Here is a 24,239-nt window from a genome sequence, read left to right on the forward strand (position 1 = left end):
GCAGTGACCAATTTTCATCCAAAGCACTGGGCTAGTTCATTTTTCTCTTCAGAAGGGAAGGCTATTTGCCACCTTTCGGTCATTGGGCAATGACAGAATGCATGCTCTGCAATCTTTCTCAAATGATTTTAGAAAACCTATTTGTTAGAAAATTTACTTTCTTCATTTGCATTAAGACCTAGAGAAAGCTTTTGACAATGATGACTGGAATACTCTCTTCCAAATTTTGAAGGCGGCAGGGGTAAAACACAGGGAGTGAAAGGCTATTTATAATTTGTACAAAAGCCAGATGGCAGTTATGGGTGTTGAGCACATGAAAGGGAAGCAATGGTTGAGAAGTGAGTGATACAGGGTTGTAGCCAATCCCCAATGTTATTAAACCTGTATACTGAGAAAGCAGTAGATAAAACAAAAGAAAAATTTAGAGTTGGAATTAAAATTAAGAGAGAAAAAATAAAATCTTTGAGGTTCAATGATGAAACTGTAATTCTGTCAGAGACAGCAAAGGACTTGGAAGAGCAGTGGAGTGGAATAGAAAGTGTCTTGAAAGGAGGGTATAAGGGGTATAAGATGAACATCAACAAAAGCAAAACAAAGATAATGGATGTAGCCAAATCAAATCAGGTGATGGTGACAGAATCAGATTAGGAAATGAGAGACTTAAAGTAGCAAATGAATTTTGCAATTTTGGCAGTAAAATAAGTGATGATGGTCACAGAAGAGAAGATATAAAATGTAGACGGGCAATGGGGGAAAAAAGTGTTTCGGAAAAAGAGAAATTTGTTAACATAAAGTATAGATTTAACTGTCAGGAAGCTCTTTCTGAAAGTATTTCTATGGAGCGTAGCCATGTATGGAAGTGAAACATGGACAATAAACAGTTTAGACAAGAAGATAATAGAAGCTTTTGAAGTGTTGTGTGATGGAAGAATGTTGAAGATTGGATGTGTAGATCATGTAATTAATAAGGAGGTACTGAATAGAATTGGGAAGAAGAGGAATTTTGGCACAACTTGACTAGAAGAAGGCGTTGGTTGCTAGGACACATTCTCAAGCATCAAGGGATCACCAATTTAGTATTGAAGGGCAGCGTGGAAGATAAAAATTGTAGAGGGAGACCAAGAGACGAATACACTAATCAGATTCAAAAGGATGTAGCGTGCAGTAGTTACTCGGAGATGAAGAGGCTTACACAGGATAGAGCAGCATGTCAACCAGTCTTTGAACTGATGACCACAACAACAGCAACATGTGTTTGAAAATCAAAAAGTGTGCTGTAGTGATTTACTGTTTTTCTTATGCACATATTTCTAAAGTCATTATCACACTTATTGCAAAGAACAGAACATTACATTCTTGTCTATTATTTGTATATTCCAAAATCATATTCATCTACTCTCAAAAATAAATGTGCCTTAACAAATTTTTCTCTCTTGCTCTGTGTTTTACTCAACCTTTTTCCAATTGTGTAATTCCTCTGTTTTTAATTTTTATGAAAATTGGCATTCTTTCTTCTTTCTCCTTCATACATTATTCTACCTTATGTCATTATCAGCCGCACAATGATGACCTATTTTTGTGCTCAGAGTCTAATGTATTAAATTTTGGTTTTACTCTATCTCACTGTTTAATATTTTCTCCATGGTTGCTTGTTTCGTAAAGTTAATACTATCCAGACCAGTCAGTAAAATTCAGATAACCATGCTTCTTTTCTTGCTAGCGGACTTCTTCTCCTTTGCAGTGTCTTCAGGGCTAGAGATGAAAAGAGCTGGAATACTTCTTAGTTTTACATATTGACAGACAATATTTCTTGTTTCAACACCAATATGTTTAAGCTCCTTTACACATTGTGTAAACAATAATATCACAACTATGTGTATGTAAATATCATGCTCAACAAGATAACATTTTGACAAACAAAATGATTGACAATGTAAGTTAGAACGACAGTTTTTAAAACTTCTTTCGTTCTTCCTCTATCTTTTCCTACGATGTCACTATTGTTTTTGTGAGCGCCATCCACCCACGGCCATGACACACCTCCGAGCAGCGACATCTAAGAACGAGCAGCCCATAGTAGGTGTACCCGCTAAACTCATCATCTTGTCATGCATATATGCTGCACCCATACACCTTGCATTACCTGCACATAATAATAAAGCTTTTCTCTGACAATATGCTGTCCAAAACTTAACTACTAATAAAAACATTTATTAAATACTACAATCATTCTTCATTGTTTACAAGGAACAAGACTCTAACCCATCATTTTCCCCTAAAAATTATGTGTAACATCTCATATCATGCTGTATCCTTCCTACTGAGATGAAAGTCATCTTGAAAGTTACTTTCTTTAATTTAAATCACTAACAACGACTTTTAAATCTTTTCATGCTGTTTTACACAACAAATAAACGTCAGCCCTTTTTCTGATAATTCCAACCATTTTCAACCAAAATGCAAACTTTCATTAGAATATGAAAGAAAAGGAACAAAGGCATAGATTCCTTTTAGTTTACAAGTCCTACTAATGTATATTCCTTTCTCCAGTTTGGTGACTAGCTCCACAGAATGCGTGTATGTGGTTATTGTTATTTTAACATCTATTACTTTCAATGTTTCTTTTCTAAGTTGTACTTATTTTATTTTATTTATGTTTAGCACTTATTATTAATTAATTATTTGTGAAAAATCTCCACTTTACTGTACAACATATGGTCAAATGAAATCTTGGCCTTTACATAATTAAACAATCAATAGGCACAATTTTGACTTGATTAACTACTTGTTCCACCACTACCACTGCAATACTGTAGAGTACACATGGGAGATAAATTAAAAAATCTCATATTGAATCAGCCATATTGCCACTTTGGATGTAATAAAATATTCACTGAGTTGCTGTTGTGATGTAATGTAGTTTATCGATAAACCACTAATGTTGTTGTGGTCTTCAGTCCAGAGACTGGTTTCATGCAGCTCTCCATGCTACTCTATCCTGTGCAACTTTCTTTATTCCAAGTACCTAGTTTCTTTATTCCCAGTACCTACTGCAACCCACAACCTTCTAAATCTGCTTAGTGTATTCATCTTTTGGTCTCCCTCTACAATTTTTACCCTCCACGCTGCCCTCCAATACTAAGTCAATGATCCCTTGATGCCTTAGAACATGTCCTACCAACTGATCCCTTCGGAGGTGTGCCACAAATTTCTCTTCTCCATAATTCTATTCAATACCTCCTCATTAGTTATGTGATCTATCCATTTAATCTTCAGCATTCTTCTGTGGCACCACATTTCGAAAGCTTCTATTATCTTCTTGTCCAAACTAGTTATTATCCACGTTTCACTTCCATACATGGCCACACTGCATATAAATAATTTCAGAAACGACTTCCTGACACTTAAACCTATACTTGATGTTAACAAATTTCTCTTCTTCAGAGACATTTTCCTTGCCATTGCCAGGCTAGATTTTATATCCTCTCTACTTCGACCATCCCCAAATAGCAAAACTCATTTATTACTTTAAGAGTCTCATTTCCTAATCTAATACCCTTAGTATCACCAGATTTCATTCGACTACATTCCATTATCCTCATTTTGGTTTTGTTGATGTTCATCTTATATCCTCCTTTCAAGACACTGTCCATTCCATTCAGCTGCTCTTCCAGGTCCTTTGCTGTCTCTGACATAATTACAATGTCATCGGAAAACCTCAAGTTCTTATTTCTTCTCCATCGATTTTAATTCCTAGTCTGAATTTTTCTTTTGTTTCCTTTACTGCTTGCTCAATATACAGATTGAATAACATCGGGGATAGGCTACAACCCTGTCTCACTCCCTTCCCAACCACTGCATCCCTTTCATGCCCCTTGACTCTTATCTCTTTGAAGGGCAGGCAAAACTGTAACTAACCACATACGTAGACGGTTTTAATGGGCAGTGGTCACTGTGGCTAACCACATAATATTTTCTCCCTTCACCGCTCAGGGGCCAGTAGTCTCTCTGCCAACCACCTAATTGTTGCTTAAAATGCCGCTAGATGGCAATGCAGGTCTTCTGCGCGAATTTTTTCTGCGTATTCAGAACAATAGTTGATACTTCTTCATTTTTAGCACTGTTCTTGGAAGCGGCGTGCAGTATTCTCTATAGTTCTTCTTTATACGACTATTTTTGGTAAGTAATTGCTTATATTTACGTGGTGAACATATATAAGTCTACGTGTAATGTAACTTTAAATTGAAATAGAATTTTCCATGTTTTACAGACAAATTTCGGTGTGGTTAGTGCTGCTAACCACCGTCCTTCTGCTCCAGCCAGTATATTTTCTTGGTCTGCATCGAATATGTCTAGCCGAAAAGGAATAACTGAGGACAAATGTTACCGAATTTTATTTGAAGAAATACCTTCTGGTGACAGCAGTCTTGACAGTGATGGCAATGATGGAAATGACCCCATACTCACGACAAGCTGTGCAAGTTCCACTCTTGTGTGCAGTTGTCTGTCGAGCAGTAGTGATTCTCGGGATGACAGTGAAATTGATGACATCAGTGAAAATAGTATTTTACCATTTACTGTTCCATCAACAGTCATGGTAAAGTGGAGCCAAGAAACAAGCGTTGACCAAGTGCCATTATTTTTTGGAGAAGGTGGTGTGATCGCAGAAATAAAGAACAAAGTGGACTTAATGCCAATCGACTTGTTTTGTGAATTTTTCTATGAAACACTAATAAATCACATAGTGTTCCAAACTAATCTGTATGCTACACAGAAAGGCAAAACTGTTGTGCCCACCAACGGAGTTGAAATTAAGACTTTTATTGGAAAAAATCTTTATATGGGTATCACTAAAAAGCCTAGCTACAGAGATTACTGGAGCACTGATCCAGATCTTGGTGAAAGTTACATATCAAAGCTATTGCCAGTAAAACGGTTTAGTTGGCAACTGAGTAACTTGCACCTCAATGATAATTCGGTCGCTCCCAACAGAAACAGTCAGAATTATAATAAAATGTACAAACTACGTCCATTTCTAGACCATTTGAACAGGAAATTCCAGGCTTGCTATAAACCACATCAAAAACTTGCTATTGATGAAGCAATGGTTAAATTCAAAGGCAGATCATCTCTCAAAAAATATATGAGGGACAAAACTATAAAAAGAGGGTACAAAGTGTGGATGTTATGTGTGTGATCAGTCGTCATACAACCGTAAATTTTATGTTTAACCAGGAAAAGCTTCACATTCTCCAGTAGTGGGGCTAGGATCGAAAGTGGTTCTAAATTTAACCAGTGGTCTTCATGGAAAGAATCATATTATTTTCATGGACAATTATTTTACATCATATGATCTGTTCAAGGACGTAAAATCCAATGGTGTGTACGCTTGTGGAACAATAAATCCCAGAAGGAAAAACATGCCAAAACTCAAGGAGGAAAAGGAACTGGAAAAAGGGGAATTCGATTACAAAATACGCAATGATGGCATAGTAATCTATAGATGGAAAGATAACAGGGCAGTCAACTTGAATTCAACATGTCGTTCACCATCAGACGTGTCCACAGTAACTCGAAAAATGAAAGATGGAATAATAACCAATATCACTTGTCCAATTGTATTGAAAGACTACAATTCCAGTATGAACTATGTGGATAATTTTGATCGACTAAAGTCAGACTATGCTATTGACAGAAAAAGCAAGAAATGGTGGATGACATTGTTTTTTCACTTTTTAGAATGCAGTGTGACAAACGCGTTCATTATGCACAAAGAAATCGAAATGGAGCAGTTCTCCAATAAAGACTTCCGCCAAGAGGTGTACAAAATCTTGTTGGCTTCAAAAATAGTTTCAGTGACAGCTAATTTCTGTACCCCAAAGTAGCATAACAACTCAGATCAAATCACACAAACCATACGTAGACGAAAGTATTCCTCACGAAAGCAGTAAACATCAACAAATTCAATCGTCATCTAGAAAATGCGCAGTTTGTAGTTCAAAGAAAAATCCAAACAGTGTGGATGTGTTCAGTGTGCAAAGTACCTTTGTGTCTGAGAGCAGGCAACAACTGTTTCAAGAGATACCACGAAAATTAAAAACTATTTATTTCAAACTTCAACCACCAAATATCGAATTTGTATATGGTAATGGGGTGGTGGCTACCTGTAGTGACCACATTTAATGTTAATATTTTGTTGTTGTTTAAGTGAATTTTTACAAACTCAATGTATAAAACATGTCGAAACAATATAAAAAAATGTGTTACAAGTAAAAGAAATTTGAAAGTTGCAAATAATTTATCTTACCCCACTAGGGTAATTTTAGTGGTGTTACCTGCCCCTCAAAGAGTTATAACTGCCATCTGGTTTCTGTACAAATTGTAAATAGCCTTTTGCTCCCTGTAATTTACCCCTGCCACCTTCAGAATTTGAAAGAGAGTATTGCAGTTAACATTGTCAAAAGCTTTCTCTAAGTCTACAAATTCTAGAAGCATAGGTTTGCCTTTCCATAATCTATTTTCTAAGTCGTTGGGTCAGTATTGCCTCACGTGTTCCAACATTTCTAGGGAATCCAAACTAATCTTCCCCGAGGTCGGCTTCTACCCTTTTTCCATTCGTCTGTAAAGAATTCGTGTTAGTATTTTGCAGCTGTGGATTATTAAACTGCTAGTTCGGTAATCTCACATCTGTCAACACATGCTTTCTGTAGGATTGGAATTATTCTATTCTTCTTGAAGTCTGAGGGTATTTCGCCTGTCTCATACATCTTGCTCACCAGATGGTAGAGTTTTGTCAGGGCTGGCTCTCCATAGTTTTGTCAGGGCTGGCTCTTCCAGGGCTATCAGTAGTTCTAATGGAATGTTGTCTACTCCCGGGGCCTTGTTTCGGCTTAGGTCTTTCAGTGCTCTGTCAAACTCTTCACACAGTATCATATGTCCCATTTATCTTCATCTACATCCTCTTCCATTTCCATAATATTGTCCTTAAGTACAACACCCTTCTACAGACCCTCTATATACTCCTTCCACCTTTTTGCTTTCTCTTCTTTGCTTAGATCTGGGTTTCCATCTGAGCTCTTGATATTCATACAAGTGGTTCTCTTTTCTCCAAAAGTCTCTTCAATTTTCCTGTAGGCAGTATTTATCTTACCCCTAGTGAGATATGCCTCTACATCCTTACATTTGTCCTCTAGCCATCCCTGCTTAGCCATTTTGCACTTCCTGTCGATCTCATTTTTGTGACGTTTGTATTAATTTTTGTCTGCTTCATTTATTACTTTTCTATATTTTCTCCTTTCATCAATTAAATTCAATATATTTTCTGTTGCCCAAGGATTTCTACTAGCCCTCGTCTTTTTACCTACTTGACCCTCTTCTGTCTTCACTATTTCATCCCTCAAAGCTGCCCATTCTTCTTCTACTGTATTTCTTTCCCCCATTCCTGTCAATCGTTCCCTAATGCTCTCCCTGAAACTCTCTACAACCTATGGTTCTGTCGATTTATCCTGATCCCATCTCCTTAAATTCCCACCTTTTTGCAGTTTCTTCAGTTTTAATCTGCAGTTCGTAACTAATAGATTGTGGTCTGAGTCCACATCTGCCCCTGGAAATGTCTTACACTTTAAAACCTGATTCCTAAATCTCTGTCTTACCATTATATAATCTATCTGAAACCTTCAAGTATCTCCAGGCCTCTTCCACATATACAACCTTCTTTTATGATTCTTGAACCAAGTGTTTGCTATGATTAAGTTATGCTCTGTGCAAAATTCTACCAGGCGGCTTCCTCTTTCATTTCTTACCCCCATTCCGTATTCACCTACTATGTTTCCTTCTCTTCCTTTTCCTACTACCGAATTCGAGTCACCCATGACTATTAAATTTTTGTCTCCCTTTATTATCTGAATAATTTCTTTTATCTCATCATACATTTCATCAATCTCTTCATCATCTGCGCAGGTAGCTGGCATATAAACTTGTACTATTGTGGTAGGCGTGGGCTTTGTGTCTATCTTGGCCACAATAATGTGTTCACTAAGCTGTTTGTAGTAGCTTACCCGCACTCCTATTTTTTTATTCATTATTGTACCTACTCCTGCATTACCCCTATTTGATTTTGTATTCATAACCCTGTATTCACCTGACCAGAAGTCTTGTTCCTCCTGCCACTGAACTTGTATTTCTTGTAAATGAACCTTGCTCTACCGTATCAAGGTAGGTGCGTGCTCTGAGGTAATCACAGGCCCATATCATCAGTGGCGAAGGTCTGACACTTGCTTTTTATGTTATGGCCAGGTCTCTTTCACTTACACTCACAATCGAGGTAAGACTCAGTATACTTTACTAGTTTGGATAACTCTATACAAATGTAAATGTTCCTCCCAAAATGTTATCTCCCTAGCACAGTATAGGTCAACCCTTGTATGGGTTCACCTAACCTAGGTATAGGTCCTTTCTTTCCTGGGTCCACCTATCCTTTTCCTCCACCATACAATATATATGAGGCACACAGCGCAACAAAAAAGTATCCTCTTCTGTCCCTGTTTACTTTGTTTAAAGAAATTTCACTTTGTAGGTATGACTTGAACTGATAGTGTCCTCTCTCCTTTGTCGAAAAGCTGCCACCTGCCACCTCTGTTAATGTTCTGGGTGAATAGTCGTACTGTGTTACATTAATTGCCTGATTTGCTCTCACACTCTTATTATTCTTCTAGGCAAATTTCAATCATTTTGCCTGGATGTTAACATGTCATAACTAAATTTAGGGAACAGGTGCATTTCTTTCCATACTCCAAGTCATTGTGATGTTGGTAACATGCAGCACACAATATGCATAAGAATCGTAGAATGGTACCTAAAGATGTGAAAGCATGTACAGGAATTTGGGCTACTATACTTATTGACCCTTCTTGTAGTATGTAACTGCACATAAGTAATTTGATCGCTCATTACCGTAAGTGTGAATTAACTTATTACATCAGAAATGTCAATAAATAACTATATACTTATAATAAAAGATAGATAGTATATATAAGTAATATTTGCTGCCTGATTAATGTAATTTTACTGCTGTGGCAGTTTGTATCAATCTTTGACTGAATAATCATTTTTGTGATTTTAATCATTTTATTCTCTTCTATAGTTTATCTTACTAGGATAGCATAGTAGAAAACAAATTCATTCATAGACAATAGAAAAACTAAGAGTACAAGAAACTGCTAGAGAGAAAATGAATTATGAAAGGCTGAAGCAGCTAACTTGGAACCTGGTCTTCATCAATCTGCTGAATCTCAATCTGCTGAATCTGCAGATTGCAGATACTCCTCAGGGTTTAAATTTTTTCAGCATATTGATATTATATAAACATTTGGATCTCTTTCTCAAGTTTGATACTAAATAAATAATTCCATAATATGGATAATATGCCTCAGGTAAGAAAACAAAATAACAAGTGTATAAATCTTAAAAATCAGCTCATAAATAAAATAAAAGTCTTTCCAATTTTGCCACTGGGAACAGGTATGTGGGGAGCATATGAGCAATGACTGTATGTGCTCTTAGCATAATATAAACATCATCCAGGTTTGGACAATAGATATGTCTTAAATCTTTATCTCAATTTATGCATTAAACAATTTTGTTAGCTACTGCATTACCTTTACGTAACATATAATTTCTGACGTCAGACAGAATCATCTGCTCGCAAACCTCCCTTTCCCAGGTGGTGATCCACAGAACAGATTATTTAATATGTATACTCCATCTAATATGTATACTTAGTCTAAATCAACCCCAGCATATCCACAAATGCTCACATTCTTGTTATCATAAAACTTAAAATTACTATGTACTTCAGTATCTTCCTCCCTGATGGCTCTTCCTTGCCATATACTATGTCTTGGGGTTAAGTCTCCATGAGCACATTCCTTACAAAATAAATATCTTTCATATTCTTATGATAGTTGTACACTTTGGTACACTAGGACACCTTTCATCATTATTCAGTGACTCTGCCTTAAATACAGGTCTAATATGAATACAAGTATTAGATTCCGATTGCCCTAACCTATCTGATAGGGTTAAAAATTGTATAGGGACTTCGATATATTACGCAGTTTTTTAAACTGTAATAATTATGTCAAAATGGATTGAAACAAAAAATTAAGTCAAAAATGGATTGAAATAAAAATTACTTTTTTATTTACATTTACATACACTCCCATTTAATAGAAGAAAATTATATCAGGCATATGTCCACCTCTACTTTCTCAGCAGGCAGTTATCGGTCTATGGAGTGTTTGTGATGACCCTGTCACAGACATCTCTGTTGATGTTGTCGATGACATGTTGAATTTCTTCCTCAAGTTTGGGAACTGTTTGTAGTTTGTTCTCGTAGACCTTGGACTTCACTTAACCCCATAAAAAGAAGTCACATGGAGTATGGTACAAGATATGGGAGGCTATTACAAGTCACCAAAAATGAGATCACAGACTGGGGGAATTTTTCATGGAGTTGTGTTACTGTCTCGCAGGATAAGAGACACTTAGTCCCGTCCTGCTAAAACCACATACTGGCTTTATCCACTTCATCCAGAGCAGGCCAGAAATTGTTTCTGACCATTTGATGATAATGCTCACTTGTAATTGTTCCTACATTACTGTCAAAATCTTCAAGAAAGAAGAGGCCGATCACACCAGCTGCCTAAAAGCCATACCAAACTGTGATTCACAGTAGGTGCACATGGCTCTATTGGGTCACCCTGGGGTTTTCCTGTCCCCGGATACAGCAATTTTGTTGGTTAATGAACCCACACATATCAAAATTTTCCTCATCACTGAAGATTATTCATTTTGCAAAATTGTTGACCTCTTTTTGTTTTGTGAGAATCTGCTCAGCAAAATTTCTCCGTTTTGAATGATCTGGGGGTTTAAGATATTGTTTCAGCTGAATCTTGTATAGGTGCATATGAAAATCTGTTTTCAAAATTCATTGCAGAGGGGCTGTAGAAATTCCTGATTGTTGAGAACGACGTTGAAGCGACTTGGAAGGGCTCATAGTCCCATTATCCTGCATCAGTGCAATATTTTATTCCATACAATCTGTAAAATTTCGTCCGAATGATTTTATGGTTGCAATGGATGCGGTTTCCTCGAATTTCTTTATCAACCCCAGAAATGTTGCTGTAGGAGCATTATTACGCCAGAAGACCCCGCAAAGTTTATGAACAGTCTCTGCATAGCACTCACTGGTTCTGTAACGGGTATTCACACTGATAACACATTGAGATCAGCTCCATGTGCAACTGCGATCTCAAAATACACAAACAACGATTGATCAAGTAACGCTACAAATGTAGGTTTGCTTTTCCTTAATCTACCTTCTGTGAGAAGTCGTAGGGTAAGTATTGCCTCCTTTATGCCTACATTTCACTGGAATCCATACTGATCTTCCCCGAGGTCGGCTTCTAGCAGCTTTCTATTCGTCTGTAAGGCATTTGGTTCAGTATTTTACAACCATGACTTACTAAACTGATAATTCAGTAATTTTGACACATCAGCACCTGCTTACTTTGGCATTGCTATTATTATTTTCTTCTTGAAGTCTGAGGGTATTTCACCTGTCTTATAGATCTTGCTCACCAGATGAAAGAGTTCTGTTATAGCTGGCTCTCCCAAAGCTAATGGAATGTTGTCTATTCCCAGGGCCTTGGTTTGGCTTAGGTTTTTCAGTGCTCTGTCAAATTCTTCATGCAGTATCGTATCTCCCATCTAATCTTCATCTGCATTCTCTTCCATTTCCATTATACTGCCCTCAAGTACATCTCCCTTGTATAGACCCTCTACATACTCCTTCCATCTTTCTGCTTTCCCTTCTTTGCTTAGGACTGGTTTCCCAGCTGAGCTCTTGATATTCATGCAGGTGGTTCTCTTTTTGCCAAAGGTCTCTTTAATTTTCCTGTAGGCGGCATGTATCTTACCCCTAGTGATATATGCTTCTACATCCTTACATCTGTCCCTCTAGCCACTCCTGCTTAGCCATTTTGCACTTTCTGTCGATCCCATTTTTGAGACGTTAGTATATGCCTTCACCTGCTTCATTTACTGCATTTTCATATTTTCTCCTTTCATCAATTACATTCATTGTCTTTCGTTTTACCCAAGGATCCCTACTAGCCCTTGTCTTTTTACTAACTTGATCCTCTGCTGCCTTCAGTGTTTCAACTCTCAAAGCTGCCCATTCTTCTTTCACTGTATTCCTTTCCCCTGTTCTTGACGATCATTCCCTAATGCTCCCTCTGAAACTCTCCACCACCTCTGGTTCTTCCAGTTTATCCAGGTCCCATCTCCTTATATTCCTGCCTTTTTGAGGTTTCTTCAGTTTTAATCTGCATTTTGTGGCGTCCTGCCCACTCGTGTCTATAGGGTACCTAAAGGAAGCTGCTTTCCGGATAGCCATACAACAATTCAAGCAAATCACATTAATGGTCTTCTATTACAATAAAGTCGATTAACAATACTAACTTTGGGTCACAAGCAATTGGTGACTTGCAAATAATTATGCCCACTCATGTCTTACAGGGTGCCTAAAGGAAGCTGCTTTCTCGGATAGCCATACAACAATTCAAGCAAATCACATTAATGGTATTTATTACAATAAAGCAGACTGACAATACTCAACTTTGGGTCGCAAGCAATTGGCAACATGCAAATAATCAATGTCCTTCGCTATATATAATGTCCATACAAGTAAATCACACACGTTCATATGCATCACAAGTAATGGCTCTTCTAGTGCCTCTCTTCTAGTGCGTGGTTTCTAGTCTAGGTCTGTTAGTGCGTCTGCTAGCGTGCATCTTCTACAGTCCGGCCAGGGCTGGAAGAAGCAGTGCTTATATTCTCTTCAGATAGAGGCCGCTCCTGTTGTGGTGCGGTCCTAGTCAGTGTACTATTGGCTGACATCATCTCACAGCCTTTGTGCCAGCGCTGGAACACATTCCTTCTCCCCCTCCCAAAGTACTGTCATATGGAAAGTGCGACAACAGGAGGGAAGGGGCCAAGACTGTGAGCACATCACTGGACTGGAAACTGTGGGTGCAGGGGACGTCAAGCTTGCAGTCGTACCCCACGATCCAGCCTTCGCTCTGGCTGAAATGTCCCCCGGAAAATGACCAGAAAGGTAAGCGTCCACCTCCTGATGCCATGAACCAGATGAAGATGGCAACTGCTGCAGTGGAGTGGGTCCAACTCCCTCGGTGAGACGAGAGGAAATGGAGGAGGGGAAGGCTCCGTCTCCATGGGGTCATCCTGCGATGTAGTGATGACACCCTCTGGTGGCTGCTGTGGGCGCACTGTCCTGGATCCATGAATCTGGGGGAAGAGATACTGAACAATTATCGTGCACATGACAGAGGTGAAGTTGATTTTTATGGCGGCGCTGCAAGCCATCTGCACTTGAAATACGATGCATGCAAGTACGAAGTTGACAGACGATCTCACGAACTAAACATCGATCACTGAGCAATGTATCTTTAAGTATTTGAAAAGCCACTTGACACTCATCTGTCCACAGAAAGGGGATATTCTTTTGACGCAAGCAATGCAATGGAGCCGCTATTCGTGCAGCATTCAGTATGAACCGAATACAATAGTTCATTTTCCCTAAAACTGACTGCAATTCTGCGACATTGTGAGTGACTGGCAAATCATGTACCGCTAGCAAATGCAACTGAGCAGGATGTACACCTTGACTGTTTATGACATGGCCAAATTACTGCAACTCAGGTTTAAAAAAATCACACTTGTCCAGTCTACATTTTAGTCCTGCGTCAGATACCACACGAAACAAAGCATGTAAATTTGCAGTATGTTCTTCAGGTGTAAGACCTGCTAGGACAGTATCGTCCAAATAGTTTGAACAGTTCGGCACTTGTGCAGTCAGCTGTTACAAATATCGTTGTGAAATGATGAGTGCAAAGCACTGCCAAAAGGCAAATGCTAATATTTAAACAAGCCAAAATGAGTATTCACTATGCATACTTTTTGATATTCTTCATTGAGCAGTACTTGAAAATATGTGTCGCGCAAATGAATTTTTGAAAAGTAGCATCCAGCATCTAATCTATCTATGAGATCCTCTGGGTGTGGCAATGGATAAGTATCAATTACAGTCTGTGGGTTGACCGTAGGCTTAAAGTCAACATAGTGACGAATGCGACCTGCAGGTATTGGGAGCAAAACCAGTGGACTTGCCCAATGACTAGCTAGTATGAGCACAATAGCTCCGCTATCTTGCAATTCTTTATGTTCAGCCACGACTTTGTCCCATACTGCAATGGGAACAGTTCTGGCCCAGGAAAACTTCGGCTGAGCATTGTTTTTCAGAGTAATATGTGCGACAAAATTGTTGGCCTTGCCTAAACCTTCAGGAAAGAGTTGTGGGAATTCTTTTGGCAAGCTGGCTACACTGTCTGTTGCATGGAATGCAGACACTGGCAACACATTGTCCCAAATGTTAAAGCCAAACAAATTAAATGAATCAAGACCAAATACGATCTCACAATCGCGTGATTGTAGCACAGTAAAAGTCACTTTTTGTGTATGCAAGTGATACATGGCAGATAAAGTACACTTTCCGAGAGCAGGAATGTCTTGTCCATTATAAGTCGTCAGTTGCATGCTAGTTTTAGACAGGTGAGGGGAGCCAAACAGTTCATATGTGTGACAACTTAGCAATGTGACAGAGGCACCCATGCCCAACTGAAATTTCCCACATTTCCCACAAAGAAGCAAATTGACAAAAAGTTTGTTTGACCAGCATATCACTGAAGAAACTGCATGCTTGCTAGTTTTGCTAATGCCCATGCCCATGCATTAATGACATGGGCCTTGTGACTCGATTTTTGTGAGTGGGCCGAATTCTTATGTTTGTTCCATTGCAAACATATGGATTGTACATGTCCTTTCCTACCAAAAGTATAACTCTTTGCTTGTTGGGATGGGAAGACTTGGCGTTTGAGCCACGAATAACACCGAGGCAAAGACTTAATTCTGTTTGCCTGACTAGCCGCCTGTTGGCAAACTGCTTATGCGGCATGGAGTGTTGTTTACTCAGCATGGCTAGCTCAAGCTGCCGCCACTGAATGGGCCGATCGCAAACAATGACTCAACCTAACAAATAGCTGGCTGCTCAAATTTATCGGCTGACAGGGCATCTGAATCGTACAGATCTAGTATTTGCACTACTGATGAAATGATGGATCAGACTGTTTCAAAGTCTGTTCTCTGATTTTGACATCAGGTACATTGTGCACGATCGCATCACACAACATAACATCTGAATGTAAAGCACTGCAAGCACGCATTTCCTTGTTATACCTTGCAAATCTGTTTCCCACTCACCATAAGTTTGTCCTGACCACTTTTTTCAATTAAAGAATTGATACCGAGCTGCTACCACATTCACTTGTTGGTCATAATAGTTAGTTAGCAAGTGTACCTCCTGTTCATAGGTGTGTTTACTCAGAGTGGCATTAGGAAATATCTTTTGAGTTAAACGGAACACTGCACTTCCTACTGTTGTTAATAGATAAGGAAGTTTCACAGTTCCTTGTACTTTGTGAGCAACTGTGTGTGCCTCGAACTGATACAACCACTTCTTCTTGTTCACAAAACTGTCAAAAAGGCGGTATAGCAGTATGTGTTGCTGTAGGTAGTGCTTGTTCTGATGGGTGCTCAGTGTTGGTCAGTAGCTGCTGCACCGTGTTGAGCAGGGTGGAGATTTGCTGCGTCTGGAACTGAAACATCTGCATCAGCTATATTGCATCTAACACTTGCAGGTGTGGCACCTGAGCAGGGAGATGCGATAGGTGGGGTGGGCATGTTGAAAGAGACAAATGCAAGAAACAGACAAGGCAAGCAAGAAAAATAAGTACAAAAGCACAGAAAATTTCTGCAATGCTCACCTGATAACAGTGGAGGAAAAAAAAAAAAAAAAAACTGTTAAAGCAAGTAAATGCTCCAGCATCGAAAAGACAAGAGAGAATTAGGCACCAGCAAAACACAGAACAAAATTCCGTGGCCGGCAGGCACTGGGTTCATCGTATAACTTGTCGCCAATGTGGTGTCCTGCCCATTCATCTCATATAGGGCAACTAAAGGATAGTGCTCTCTCGGATAGCTATACAACAATTCAAGCAAATCACATTAATGGTTTTTATTACAATAAAGCAGATCAACAATACTTAACTTTGCGTCGCAAGCAACTGGCGCCACACAAATAATCAACGTCCTTCGCTATATATAATGTCCATACAAGTAATTCACACAAGTTCATATGGCTCACAAGTAACGCCTCTTCTGATGCCTCTCTTCTAGTGCGTGGTTTCTAGTCCGGGTCTGCTAGTGCATGTCTTCTGCAGTCCGGTCAGGGCTGGCGGAAGCGGCACATATATTCTCTTCAGATTTTCTTTTTTATATTATAGATAACTGCATCATCTGCAAAAAATCTGAGGTTTCTATTGATATTGTCTGCCAGATCATTGATTCAAAAATGTTAACAGCATGAGTTCCAATACAATTCCTTGGAGCACATCTGATGTTACTTCTGCTTTTCACTCTCCCTTCAGGTATCATTCTGTCTTCCCAACTGATAAATTCTAAATCTAGCCACAAATTTTGTCTTATGTTCATGTGATCATACTGTTGTTAGTAAATACTGTCTAAATCTATGTCTTTCAGGATGTGAGAAAAGTGCAAGTTATGTTTCACATGAACAATGTTTTCAGAATCCATTCTGGTTGGCATGAAGGAGTTGATTCTTTCCAAGGTATATTTGACAACAGATGGATGTCAATGAATTGTAACAGTAATTTTGCTGATCATTTGTGCTACCCTCCTTGTAGACAAAGATGATCTGTGGTTCCTTCCAACATCTGGGCACTGTTCTTTGTTCAGCTGATTCACAGTACGTTATCATTAAAATGGGAGCTAACTCAGCCGCAGTTCCTACATTATCCATGAATTTCTGGATCCTAAGTTTGGTTCCAAATTTCTTTGAGTTTTGTGAGAGATCTTTAGGGGAGATTCTGCTACGGTAGTCACTGAAGGCTACAAACATTGCCCCATTGACAATCAAACATATATCATTCAGCATCTCTCAGTCTATGGCCCTATGATCTGTTTTACATCTACTATGCAGCAGCCCCTATTACCTTGGAAGTTTCTTTATAGAGGCTGTTTACCAGGATATATATCCATTGTTTGACCAATTATTCTTTTCAGCTTGCGCCACACTTCCACTGCATGCTAATCACCAGAAGTAAATGTTTTGTTTTCATCTTTGATAAGTGACACAATTGCTTCTTTATCTACCTTACTGAACATGTAAATCTTTTTATTCATTTTAAATGATCTTTGTATTTGGGTAATCAAGGTTGATGAAACTGCCTATGATCACTGATACCCAATTCAACATAAATATCCTCAAAGAGATCAGGAATATTCGTCGCAACTAGATCTAATATATTTCCATCAAGTGTGAGTGCCCTATTTCCTCTAACTAGTTTTCAGAGAAAACTTTTAGTCCTATTTCACACATTGTTTTATCATGCCAACTACTTACAAAACTGTAATTATCCAATCGATTATGAAAGCCGCATCAAATATTGACAGTGCGATTAGGGAATTCTGTTTTGTCAGAAACTATATTTATGTAAATAAATGGAATTATTAAAAGTGGCCAGCTGCTGCTTTTTTCTCTGCAAGAATCAATCTGTATTATAAGGGAACGTGTTTTCAAAAATTTTCGGTTATATTTACGGGTAAGCCTGGTGATCGATACTCAATTTTATGCTCACTCCTGATACTGAGTCTCACTGAAACAACTCGCGTGCAGGTTCAGTTTCTATCTTGGTAGATCTGCGTTTCTCATCTACTGTGACAAACACACAATCCCTATTTCCTGTCTGCCTATCCTTTGCATATACACTTGGAATTACCCCAAAAATTTCACTGCTGTCATCTTTCTGTAATTTAGTTCCACAGCTATCAGAACCTGAATCTGATGTGGAGTCACTTAGGCTAAAAATTCCTTGTGCACATCCCACACACACTCAGTCAAGCAAAATAATTGACAAACCAATCTATTCGACATGTCGAATAAGGCCATCAGGTGTACACACCGTGGGCACAAAGTGATCCTTCCCATCACTTGTCTCCATTTCCCTCAGGGATACAATTATTCACTGTATGTTCCACAGTCAATGATTAACAGGTCCATATTGTTAAAGAGGTAAAGTGAATCTCACTGGCTAAATTTCACTTCCAGTGGAGGACAGCAATTCTAACTTATGTAGGGGTTGTGTGTAATGTCCTAAGTTTTCCCAGGTCTCTGCCTCACCTATACAGGACCCTGACATGTCACTCACAGCCAATAGTATTTACTGGCGAGGAAAGAACTTGAGATAGTTTTGGTATCTCTGGTACTTGACTGTAGGTAGCTCACCCAATACATCCATTCCAGGCAGTTTCAAATCACTTGATGATTTCCAGCAGGCAGTTTCAAATCGCTTGATGATTTCCAGCTGCTTATAAGCAGTAATCAAGTCGTCCTGTGCTCTAGAATAGCATTCACAGTGGCATTGCGTTCTCAACGGTGCAATGTTTATTTGAACACTAACAAGTAATCTAGTACCTTGCGCCACGGAAGTCGAACACGCGGCAGAACAAATGGACGTGGTCAGCCAATAGAGGGCTCCGCCTCCGCGGCGGCTATTCCACGCAGCGGCTCTCGCGCAGTGAGGGCACCACCACTAAGCCACGTGCAGACAGCGGCCAATAGCCACTCCCTCCAGGTTCGTATATAGGGACCCGCTCTGCCCTAGTCCAGCCAGTCTGGTACTCGCTCTGGATTTCGTTTCTATCTCGGCGGTACAGCGTTCTGGTCGTTGCTCGTTGCTGACATTTGCCTGGCTCTGGTTCCGAGTGGATTTACGTTTGGTGTTGTGGTTTCCACAAGCCTCCGTTGTTTATCTCTTCCTTGTTGTGTCGCTCATGGTCGGTCGCGGTCGGTGGTTGTCAGTTGTCGTTGGTCTGTCGTCCGACTCGCCGGCCGGTGTGGCCGTGCGGTTAAAGGCGCTTCAGTCTGGAACCGCGTGACCGCTACAGTCGCAGGTTCGAATCCTGCCTCGGGCATGGATGTGTGTGATGTCCTTAGGTTAGTTAGGTTTAATTAGTTCTAAGTTCTAGGCGACTGATGACCTCAGAAGTTGAGTCGCATAGTGCTCAGAGCCATTTGAACCATTTTTGTCGTCCGATTCGTCCTGTGTTTACCCGGTGGTGCGTGCTCCACCACCGCCGGCTTCCCCGCCTGGCGGCTCCGATCCGCAGCCCAAGGCGTTCCCGCTGTTGGTTGTGGTTACGACATGTAACTTCAAATCAGTCAAGCTTGACTGTGTCTTAATTTCAGGATCTGCTACTCTTCAGTGGTCGTAAGTTTTCTTTGAAGTTAAAACACACAAAAGATGGTTTGTGTTATCACAAGAAAAAAGCCCAAGACAAAATTTACAAATTCCTTTTGTAGGCGTGGGGGATGGTATAGTGCTGCTAATGGGAGTGTGCAGCGATGAGGTGCAGAGAAGTTAGGGCAGCTACATGCAGCCAGGACGTTATCACTGTAAGGGACCAAGATGCATACATCCTCCCACCACCACCTATTCCAGTCTAGTCACAAACATCATCTATCCTGTAAAAGGCAGGGCTACCTGTGAAACCAGTCCTGTTCCCACCAATTGTGCAGTAGGACCACTCCCTGAAATATATCTTATGTTCCTGTAACACTCCTAACCCCAACTTTCATTAGGCATTGTCCTTACCTATCTAGCCCCTTCCCTGTTCCCATTCCAGCACTACACAGCCCTCTATTCCGCCAGTATACCCAGTCTTTCCACTTCTATCCTTTACCGCTAAACCTCCCCCCCCCCCCCCACTCTCTCTCGCCCCGCCACTCCCATTTAACCTTTTGAGCTACCCTCTTTCCTCTCTCCGCCTCATTGCTGCACCCTCTACCCATCCCTCCCCCTCCTCGCCACAGCCTCCTCCACCCCCCACCCGGTTGCCTCTCCCATCATGTGCTGCTGCTTATCTGCCAGAGACTGTGGTCATGTGTGTGAGTTGCATTTGCCTGAGTGTGTGTGTATGTGGGGGGGAGGAGGGGGGGTTGGACAGAGAACTTGTTGGCTGAAAGCACATTTTGTAACAGCTTTTTTTTGTGCCTTTCTGCAACTCAGTATCTCTATCACTTTCATAACATTGTTACAATCCATCCTGGATTTTCCATTGTCAGAAATATAGCTTTAATGTGTAAATAGACACAACGCATTGCTGCCAAAATTGCTAGGAAAGCACAAATATATTTTAGAAGTGACATTCACGAAGTGGAAAGTACAGAATATATCATAATAAAAATCAGCCTCAATATGATCGATGAGCAACAATGCGAAAATAACACAACAGTAAAATATTGGAATCTACAATTTTGAGCTAAATCTATCTGGCCCGAGTAGTCTCTCACAAAAGAAAACTAAGAAAATGTGTGAAATATACAGATTTTTCATTTATCTGAGCTTGTGACACCTGCACTAGCATGTCAAAAATGAAAACTGTAATATTAGTTTACCCCATTGAAAATCACTAAAATCTGAAAATTGTGAAGGAGGGGAAAGAACATCATTCACTCATGGTGATGAGCAGTGTGGCTGACAATGCAAAAATCTTTTTAAATAAAAACTTGAAGCCACCAAATTATCTGCAATTACATTCACTCATACCTTTATGTGCACATAGACTTACCACGAAAAACTACAGTTTCGAGACGGGGAATATGGGAGTTAACAGCAATAACTTTGCTGAAGATTCTGTGAATAAGTGATCTTAAATCTTGAAGTGTCGGTGAGAAACGCAGTTCAGAGGATCCTAATACTGGTTCAACTTCCACTGTAATTAAAGGTATCTTCCAGAAATAATCATCTTGATAGTCTTCTACATAATTGTTGCCCGCCTACAAAGAGAAATTTCATATTTTTATTATGTCAGCATCAACTGAAGAATTTACAACTCTAAATTTATGTTACAAAGCTGCAACATAACTAAAACGACTGTCTAACAACATTAGCACAAGAAACAAGAAAGAGAAAGCCAAATCATTATCTGGAAAGAAATATATTACAATCTATGAGTAACAGTCAAAGTAGATATGTTATGTACTGGAATATAAATGGTTTAAACACTACACATATTACAGTTATTTGCTAAATGAGCACTGATTTACTGAGGACGCAATTCAAATTTTAAACAAAGGAAGAAATTTCAGGTTAGCAAATAGATTTTGCAGAAGAAAGCAATCATGTGGACGCACATTAATACTTCTGCATAGTGACATTAAATATGAAATCAGAAATTGTTTTAATTATCCAAATAAAAATATTGTGTTTGAAAACTACTGTGTTGAAATAATGGACTTACCGGTAAATGTTATAGTAATCTTAACATATGGATCCCCAGGGCACTTAACTCTTGTTATTTAAAATTAACAGAATTTTCGTCCGCCCCGGTGGCTGAGTGGTCAGCGTGACAGACTGTCAATCCTAAGGGCCCGGGTTCGATTCCCGGCTGGGTCGGAGATTTTCTCCGCTCAGGGACTGGGTGTTGTGTTGTCCTAATCATCATCATTTCATCCCCATCGACGTGCAGGTCGCCGAAATGGCGTCAAATCGAAAGACCTGCACCAGGCGAACGGTCTACCCGACGGGAGGCCCTAGCCACACGACATTTCCATTTCCAACAGAATTTTCCACCTGTCCTTGGCAGAATGTGATAATAATATTGAAAAGAGAAAATACTTCCCAATGTTCTGTAAAATTATATTTATTGTCACGAAACAGCTTTCTGCTTCTCAGGTCATCTTTACTTGTTGCCTAATATGGTCACCCATGACCATTAAATTTTCGTCTCCCTTCACTACCTGAATAATTTCTTTTATCTCATCATACATTGCATCAATTTCTTCGTCATCTGCAGAGCTAGTTGGCATATAAACTTTAATGCATTCACTGTGTTGTTTGTAGCAGCTTACATGCACTCCTATTTTTTTTATTCATTATTAAACCTACTCCTGCATTACCCCTATTTGATTTTGTATCTATACCCCTGTATTCACCTGACCAAAAGTCTTGTTCCTCCTGTCACCGAACTTCACTAATGCCCTCTATATCTAACTTTAACTTCACCATTTTCCTTTTTAAACTTTCTAACCTACCTGTCCAATTAAGGGATCTGACATTCCTCGCTCCAATCCGTAGAACACCAGTTTTCTTTCTCCTGATAATGATATCCTCTTGAGTAGTCCCCACCCAGAGATCTGAATGGGGGACTATTTTACTTCCGGAATATTTTATCCAAGAGGACGCCATCATCATTTAACCATACAGTAAAGGTGCATGCCCTCAGGTAAAATTACGGCTGTAGTTTCCCCTTGATTTCAGCTGTTCGCAGAACCAGCACAGCAAGCCCATTTTTGTTAGTGTTAAAGGACAGATCAGTCAATCATGCAGACTGTTGCCCTTCAACTACTGAAAAGGCTCCTGCCCCTCTTCAGGAATCGCTCGTTTGTCTGGCCTCTCAACAGATACCCCTCCGTTGTGGTTGCACCTACGGTATACCTATCTGTATCGCTGTGGCACGCAAGCCTGCCCCCTAACGGCAAGGTCCATGGTTCATGAACTAATGCGAATAATTGTTTTATTGTATATGACGGTAATATCTGTTCCTGAAAGAATAGTTACTGTAGATGACCATGCAGCTACGGTAACTGTTCTTTCGGGAACAGATATTACCGTCATATACAGTTAAAATATGGCTTTCCGGCCATTGACCTTCTTGTGTGTGAACGCACACGCTATTCCCGAACTCGTACGGGACTTGGTAGATTAATCTGCCACGAATAACGAGTATGATGGGCAAACATCTATTAGGCGCACTACCAATGTAGTGGTGTGGACATGTTGGGAATGTAGGTCTCAAGGGGGGCGTGCAAGGGATAAGTCCCTGCAGGCGCACTATCCTCTGTGCCCTCGGTGGCTCAGATGGATAGAGCGTCAGCCACGTAAGCAGGAGATCCCAGATTCGAGTCCTGGTCAGGGCACACATTTTCAACATGTCCCCAATGAAGTACATCAACAACTGTTTGCAGCTAGGGTGTCCATTTAATTATCATTTCAATTGTTTTGTTGCCACTCCCCCCCTCCCATGATTTTAGAAATTCCAATGGAATGTTATCTGTCCCTTCTGCTTCATTTTATCTTTTAGTCTTCCAAAGATCTTCTAAATTCAGATTCTAATACTGGATCCGCTTATCTCTTCCCTATCAACTTGCGTTTCTTCTATCATGTCATCATGTCATCAAACAGGTCCTCCCCCCACATAGTACTCCAATGTACATGCTCTTTCCACCAGTCCCTCTCTCCTCTGCATTTACCAGTGCAATTCCCTTTGCACTCTTAATGTTATCACCCTTGTTTTTAATTTTACTGTAGGCTGTTTTGACTTTTCTATATGCTGAGTTAGTCCTCCCTACAATCATTTCTTTTCCAGTTTCTTCACTTTTACATGTAGCCATTTCGACATAGCTCCCCTCTACTTCCTATTCATTTCAATCTTAAATGACTTGTATTTCTGTATTCCTGAATTTCCCTGAACATTTTGGCACTTTCTTCTTTCATTGATAAACTGAAGTATTTCCTCTGCTACCCATGGTTTCTTCGCAGTTACATTCCTTGTAGCTATGTTTTTCTCTCCAACTTCTATGATTATCCTTTTTAGATATGTCCAACCTTCTTCAACTAAACTGCTTACTGATCTACTCATTATCACAGTATCTATAGCCTCAGAGAACTTCAAGCATATCTCTTCATTCCTTAGCACTTTCATATGCCATTTCTTTGTGCACTGACTCTTCCTGACTAGTCTCTTAAACATCAGTCTACTTTTGATCATTACTAAATTGTGACCTGAGTCTGTATCTGTCGCTGGGTATGCCTTATAATCTAATATCTGAAATTGGTATCTCTGCCTGAGCACAATGTATTCTACATTAAATCTATCAGTACCTCCATCCCATTTACAAGTATACCTCCTCCTCTTGTGGTTCTTTAACAGCATATTCACGATTACCATTCGAAATTTAT

General features: G+C 39.7%; 1 protein-coding gene across 1 annotated transcript in view; it reads right to left on the reverse strand.

Annotated features, from left to right (window-relative positions):
- LOC124594696 (dynein axonemal heavy chain 3) overlaps positions 1–24,239 on the reverse strand; it is a 1,186,267-nt gene that overhangs the window by 1,088,443 nt on the left and 73,585 nt on the right. The window contains exon 7 of the mRNA XM_047133063.1: positions 20,848–21,055. Coding sequence (XP_046989019.1) covers positions 20,848–21,055 — 208 coding nt within the window. The remainder of the gene's footprint in view (positions 1–20,847; positions 21,056–24,239) is intronic.

The sequence above is a fragment of the Schistocerca americana genome, chromosome 2, assembly GCF_021461395.2.
Source record: "Schistocerca americana isolate TAMUIC-IGC-003095 chromosome 2, iqSchAmer2.1, whole genome shotgun sequence".
Classification (NCBI taxonomy): domain Eukaryota; kingdom Metazoa; phylum Arthropoda; class Insecta; order Orthoptera; family Acrididae; genus Schistocerca; species Schistocerca americana.